This window comes from Protomyctophum bolini, assembly GCF_963924005.1.
Source record: "Protomyctophum bolini genome assembly, chromosome: 9".
NCBI lineage: Eukaryota > Metazoa > Chordata > Actinopteri > Myctophiformes > Myctophidae > Protomyctophum > Protomyctophum bolini.
Genome location: NC_137870.1, coordinates 24879592 through 24887160, shown reverse-complemented (window position 1 = coordinate 24887160; position 7569 = coordinate 24879592). Strand labels below are relative to the sequence as shown.

The 7569-nt window shown below is 42.2% G+C and overlaps 1 protein-coding gene across 1 annotated transcript; it reads left to right on the top strand.

Annotated features, from left to right (window-relative positions):
* Window positions 1-3831: 3831 nt before the first annotated feature.
* Window positions 3832-7119, top strand: LOC308321535 (chymotrypsin B-like; the record flags this gene model as incomplete). The annotated part of the gene is made up of 7 exons (XM_080772471.1): window positions 3832-3883; window positions 4420-4523; window positions 5269-5351; window positions 5850-5934; window positions 6259-6439; window positions 6678-6811; window positions 6958-7119. The coding sequence occupies 7 exons, from the start codon at window positions 3832-3834 to the stop codon at window positions 7117-7119; spliced, it is 801 nt and encodes a 266-aa protein (XP_080628597.1).
* Between the last annotated feature and the right edge of the window lie 450 nt (window positions 7120-7569).

Genomic DNA, 7569 nt, shown 5'->3' with positions numbered 1-7569 from the left:
TTACAACACCACTTGTTGATTTGGGGTATGATCGATGATAACTGCATGGTGGAGCAACTTTGTGTTTGTGTCACTATGTTGTATTAAAATAATGTTAAACAGTTCATCAATACACAAATAAATTATGTTCTTTCTTTCCTTCAAAAATATTGTTATACAATAAAAACTTACATTCTATATTGATTTTGAGACTGAATACTGAAATAGGCTACATTTAGTAATAGTAACATGGAGGACTGAGTTATGTGAAACACACTAGTGAGTCCATATTCCCACGCAGTATGTGTGTTTTTTAAGCTCAGCCATTGTGGACGCCATCTTGAAAATTATGCCCTTCAAGTAGGCCTAGTTATTATTTCCTAATTGTTAGTATGTTATTTAGCACAAGAGTAACATAATCCGTTGAAAAATCTCTTCTATAAATTATTTGGGGTTTGGGGAAATTTGCCATGGTTTTTTAAATCCTTATACAGTACCTATCACCATGCCAAAATTGCTGTGCACAAAGCCACAAACTTAACAAATTCCCTCCCAGCTCTAAGCACTTCATTCTCACACACAAACACACACACACACACACACACACACACACACACACACACACACACACACACACACACACACACACACACACACACACACACACACACACACACACACACACACATGCAGTTCCAGCTTTGGCCAGTAGAGTGAGGCGGCTGCAACATTGGCCAGCCACTCTGGGGGCATTAGTCTCCTGGAAATTTCATGAACCCAGAAATCGTGGTTGGTATAAACTTTTATGATAGAAATGTTATCTATAGGCCTAATGGATGAAATTCAGCTTGGTTGCTAAAAGTTGCATGTTGAGCAATTTGAGTAATTAGCATAATAAGTGACCATTAACTTCCAATTGTGCTGACCTCATCACATTTGTGATGACGGCTATGGCTGTTTTTACCCAAGGAGTATTTTTTGTGAAAAACTAATGCTTGGAATGGATTCAGAATCATGAAAACCCCCTAGTTTGACACATCACATGATACTTAAACAATGGTGAAATTTAGATTTAGTTTTGCCTTATAGAGGGTATGTGCGTGACATCATCACCAAACCCAGTCGCTATGCAGGAATGCCTTCTGTGTGGCAAAAAACTACTTTCTGGCCTTGACAACCCATACATCCAAACAGAAAAGTAAACAATGTTAAACTCACTTTGTATGTTGCTTTGCCACTCGATGTGCCACTCGATGTGCCATTCACTTTAAGCATGCGCATACCCTCTATACAGGATGTTATTGGTATGGTCACATATTATGCTAATTACTCAAATTTCTCAACGTGCAATTTTTAGCAACAAAGTTTAATCTCATCTGCTAAGCGTATAGATGACATTTGAATCATACAGGTTTATACTAACCAACATTTCTCAGTCTAACATGGGACCTATGGGGGCTTCCAGTATACTACTTGGCTTCATTGCACTGTAGTGTGCTGGAGCTGGCCTTGGTGCTGATTCTCTGAAGGCACTGTAGTGTGCTGGAGCTGGCCTTGGTGCTGATTCTCTGAAGGCACTGTAGTGTGCTGGAGCTGGCCTTGGTGCTGATTCTCTGAAGGCACTGTAGTGTGCTGGAGCTGGCCTTGGTGCTGAATCTTTGTGGCTCGGAGAGGTTTGAAATGACCAGCATAGCACAGTCAAAAGTGACATTCATAAGTAGATGTTTCTTTGGTATTTATTAGTGTCAATGTGTGCAATGTGCACATTCGTGTGTGTGCATCCGTGTGTGTGTGTGTGTGTGTGTGTGTGTGTGTGTGTGTGTGTGTGTGTGTGTGTGTGTGTGTGTGTGTGTGTGTGTTTGTGCGTGCGTGCGTGCGTGCGTGCGTGCGTGCGTGCGTGCGTGCGTGCGTGCGTGCGTGCGTGCGTGCGCGCACACAGATCTAGGTCAGCCCTGCTCAGCGCCATTTCGATTTGCTTGTCATAAGTCATTATGAACACGGGACGCAAAAGGCTCAAGAAACCATACAATATTTATGGAACACAACAAGATCAAATAAAACTACATCCCTGCACTAATGGAGGCCAGTTACAGTGTAACTGGCTATGGGAATGGGAAGCCTGCTTCCCATATGGGGTTTAAGTGGTCCATGGCAGGTGAATATGGTAAGAAAGTTAACTAATAGCTATCACAATGACTTCTCCAGTCGATTACTTACATTAAGACTAAGGCTTTTTGTATTGCAACTTTTCTGAAATTAGATGTTTAAATATGCAAATTAGGCATTATAAGCCCTAATTTGCATACATTTTCGGGGCGATAAATCTGGAGATTAAATTATTGTTTAATTTTATTGACATTAGAGACAAAGGAAATTACAGTGGGGGTTTTAGATATCTCTAATTATCACACCACACATTCACGCATACATTTTCGTCATGTTTTTAGGAATAAAATGTGATGTAAATCAGGCTATCAACAAACTCTTCTGTAACTTCCTGCAGAATATAGTTCTGAATAAGACTGGAACGTTTGGTGTATGTGAGTGCAACTGGATATTCTTTGTTCTTCTGCCACGAATACATGCATGCGATGCCTAACAGCTCCAATGACTGACTGGCCGCATCTGTCTTGAGCAGCCTAAAGGGGCCATTCACACTGAAAGGGGCCATTCACACTGAAAGGGCCATTCACACTTGCATAGTAAACATTCTTAGATACAGAAAACATGCTTAGACATACATATAGCATAGGACGCATACTGTACTGTAGGTAATTTATTTTTATAGTTATATATTAATATAATATTAATATTGTTTGAGTACGATTGTACGATTGTTTGAGTGTGACCTAAAGTGGCACTGTTGAGCAGCGTGGCTGCGTGTGTCTCTATGTATGTCTGTTTAGCCAGCACACACACGCATGCACGCACACACACAGACACACACACACACACACACACACACACACACACACACGCACACACACTCAGTTCAGTTCAGTTCAGACACTGTACACGTCGTTTTTTAACTTTCTACTCATACACAGATTGCTACGAGGATAAAACATGCTACGAGGATAAAACCAGACTTGTTTATATCAGGGTTCTCTATTTCCAATTCATCAGAATGTTTCAAAACAGGGGGAACATGAACATGTCAAGGTCAGTGCGTGCTATATTTATCCAAGCAGTGCACGTCAGCCCTGAGAACTGGCTGATTGCTTCAGCCTGATAAACACCTGTGAGCAGTGGTGGAAAGAAATACTCAAATGTTTTACTAAAATGTATCAATACTGCAACTACTCCGTTACAAGTACAGAATTCAAAATGTACTTGAGTAAAAGTACATAAGTATTGGCATGAAAATGTACTTAAAGTATCAAAAGTAAAAGTACTCATTATGCAGAATGTCTCATTTCAAGTTTTCAAATGTATAAAAATCTTTTGAAAATAGCCGATCTACAAGCTCACACTGCGTCACATCGCGACACTTGTAGATCGGCTAATTTCAGATGGCCGAAATGTATAGGCTACTGTAGGGTTGAAGTGGTTAGTGTATGTTTTGTTATAGTAATCAAAATCTACAAAGTAACTAGTAACTAGCAACTAAAGTAGAAGTAAAAGTAGAAGTAAAAGTATTGTAAATTGTACATATTCAAGTAGAGTAGTTACTTTAGACCACTGCCTGTGACCAGATGCAGGCGGACGGAATGTGTTTTGACATTGAACTCAATTGAACTCATACTCAATGTTCAGCTGAGGTGGACACACCCCTGGTCTCTGATTGGTTGACATTGAGAGGATTTTGAGGATACATATGGAAGCTCCCTGGTTCAGTGTCACATTGTCACAATGGCTTTTCTCTGGGTCATCTCCTGCCTTGCTTTTGTCAGCGCCGCTTACGGTAAGGGAAGCCCGGTCCTCGTTCAGACATCTCAATTCATGGATTTTCTTACAGTGAAGAAATGTCAAATGGTATAGTGCTTTGCCTACAGACCTTGTTTAAACCTTTACCCCAAACTCTACTTTGATGTACTTGCTCGTGCAAACACACTTGGATTAATTTTAGAGTTTAAAAAGAGGAGAGGAAGAATGACATTTGTTATGATAATATTAAATTCTTCTGTACGGGCCCGGGCTGCCGGAGTGGTGGTCTGGACACCCTAGGCTTTCAGTCTACAGTCCCTTCATTCAAAATAATTCTCGGACAAAACAAATTGAACCTCTTGAGTTGTACCTCAAGTAAACGCTTTTCCTCAAACGTCCAGAACATTTCTTTCTTTATGTAGATGTAAATGTTACTGTACTTACTGTATACACTACAGTATGGTTCTAGTCCAGTATATAACTTTACATCACGGTGATGAACAGTTAGGGACGTGATCATTATATTAGATTTGATAGTGAGGAGTGTGACAAGGATTGTCTCCTGGTTGCCAGGCTGCGGTAGCCCCGCCGTCCCTCCCCAGGTGACTGGTTATGCCCGCATCAAGAACGGTGAGGAGGCTGTGCCACACTCCTGGCCCTGGCAGGTGTCCCTGCAGGTGAGTGTCTGACTTCAGCCGTTCAATTTCAAAAGGTTTAATATCAGTATGCATTCAAAAGGTATATCAGTATGATGCTACGATGAAATACACACAGCATCAACACTATTATTCTCAACACACTTTATTGCACATAGTGTTGATTTTGACAGCAAATTTTGTTTTTTGTTTAGTCATAGTCTTTGGAATGAAACTAGTTTTAGTCATATATTAGTCATCTGAAATGTTTTTGTGTCATTTTAGTCGACTAAATATACAGCTGATTTAGTTGACTAAAATGTATTCTGGGTGAACTTGATGGCATATAATGGCTGATTTTACACTTGGTTGCATGCTGAAAATAGCTGATCTACAAGCTCACAGCGCGACCCGTAGCTTGTAGATCTGCTATTGTAAGAGTGCAACCAAGCATAAAATAACTAGTTTTAAGTTGTTGACAAATTTGGCAGTATATTCTTAGTCTACTTTTGTTTTGTTTCACAAGTCAATGTATTGGGTGTGATTTTGATTATGGAAAATATTGTCTTTGACTATAGTGTTATTGTATTTTAGAAAGGTCTCCTGTGGACAGGTGTTGAAAACTAGCCCTCGTGCTACACTGTAAGCAATGCATCTGCAATGCAATGTGATTGTGATGTCCATGCCAAATCATAAATGTGGTCATGGTTGGTGAAGAGACTTCACAATAGTACCTTGGTATGTTTAAGCTTAACATCTAATAACCTCTATCTCCATGTTAAATCAGCAAAGGTTTGACTCGTTTCACTTCTGCGGAGGTTCCCTGATCAACGAGAACTGGGTTGTCACTGCTGCCCACTGCAACTTCAGGTCAGTATCTGAATCCTCCCTTGTGCATCTCTCCTGCAGAGCAATACTCTACCATGTGACAATGCAGGATGCTTGTAAATCAGGTGATCTAGGATGTTAGACATATACATTTTCAACCACTTTCATACATTCAAATGCAGGATCTTTTAAATGTTGAATAGTCAAATATCCATGTCATCAATACAAAAATCACACTCATGTGAAGTGAGAGGAGCTCTCATATATCACCATACATCACATTCCGTGCTCAGCCAATCAAATCTTCACAAATGTAATTCCGGCCAATCACTTTTGGCGTCTTCACTTTTCTGGCCTATCCTCAATATGTACTTTGCTCAGCCAATCAAATCATCGTGTTTGTGTTCACACAGACAAAGCTGGGCATCAAAAATCTATACCTGCATATAACTAATCTACACAGTGTATCTACACAGTGCATGTAATTAATAGATTACATATTGAAAGACAGAAACAAATTCATTGTCTGTTTCATTTCAGGCCCGACTACCACCGTGTGATTCTTGGAGAGCACAACAAGCACTACTCCACCAGCGAGGACATCCAGATCCTGAAGGCTTTCAAGGTACATGTGATATATTAGCTTCCATATGCAAGCATATACTTACACTTATACACAACCTGACTCCCAACTTATGTTAATAGATTTTGAACCTTATATCTTCCTCACTAAAGCTGGCACAATCGGTTAAGTCTGGCATCGTTTGCTAGGGCTCTCCAACCAGTTGGCGTGCTTACACTACACCATGGCGTTGGAGAGGCACGCTTACCGGCGCCTTTTGGCAACAGCATATGTGTAAGGGACATTATGTGGACCACACGTAAGAACCACACGCAAACTCGCAATGTTCTCGTTGGGAAACCTGGCCATTGTCATCTCCCTTTCCAGGTGTTCACCCACCCTGCCTGGGACCCTCGCGCCATAAACAACGACATCGCTCTGATCAAGCTGGCCACCCCTGCTCGCATGGGCACCAACGTGTCCCCCGTCTGCCTGGCTGAGTCCACTGATGGATTTGCCGCTGGCATGACCTGCGTGACCTCTGGCTGGGGTCTGACCCAAGCCACTGGTGAGACCCTCTCTATACTCTCTCTGTGATGTCACTGGATACTGCTGGGGGGGTGTTGGTGGTAGCTGTGGTCCATATAAGCGTTAGAAAGACATTATGGAATAGGGACCCGAGCTAGGGGTGGAGGGTCGGTTGCAGTTATGCAATTGTTAAACAATATGGTTTACTTTCTTGATGTTTGTTAAATTATTCATCTCTCTCTCTCTCTCTCTCTCTCTCTCTCTCTCTCTCTCTCTAGCCTCCAATACCCCCAACAAGCTGCAGCAGACTGCCCTGCCCCTCCTGTCCAATGAGCAGTGCAAGGAGCACTGGGGAAGCAACATCTCTGACGTCATGATCTGCGCTGGAGGTGCTGGTGCTACCTCCTGCATGGTGAGATGCTGTGCTCCCTCATATTTCACTTTGTATCTAGTCGTGTGTGCATGTTTGCATTTCTAGAGGCTATTATCTAGAATAATCTATAGAATAATCTATTGTATTTCAATTGTAACGGTCCTGTCTTGCTGTGACTGTCTCAGGGTGACTCTGGTGGCCCCCTGGTGTGTGAGAAGGACAACGTGTGGACCCTGGTTGGTATTGTCTCCTGGGGAAGCAGCATCTGCTCCACATACACCCCCGCCGTCTACGCCCGCGTCACCGAGCTCCGTGGCTGGGTGGACCAGATCTTGGCTGCCAACTAAGAGATCAACCGAAGACTTCCAATACGTTCACAAACCCAGCCCCATCCTGACAACTTGACCTACAGTAGCTGGACGTTGATATGCTGAATTTTAATAAACATGTAAAACCTCTTTTGAAAGTTGTTGTTTCTGTTGGATATATAATTGATCATCAGATATGCTTGCTACCTAAGAAACTTGTGTTATACTGTTGCATTTTGTGTCTAGGAGTGTGTGGAAAATGTGTCAGTTTCTCTCTTGGTCGTCCTTAGACGAGCCCTCCATCGTTGCTTCCAGTCATCCTGGTTTTCCATACATCTGGCCAGCTCGTTGGTGCTTTGCGCTCCTGCGTCTTGAGTACATTATGTTAGTGTGGGGCGTCCTCGTGACCGGTGCCCATGTGTTGGTTCCCACAGCACTATATGGCTGGCAGCTCTTGGTGTCTTTGGCAGTGTCCTGTTGTCTCATTCT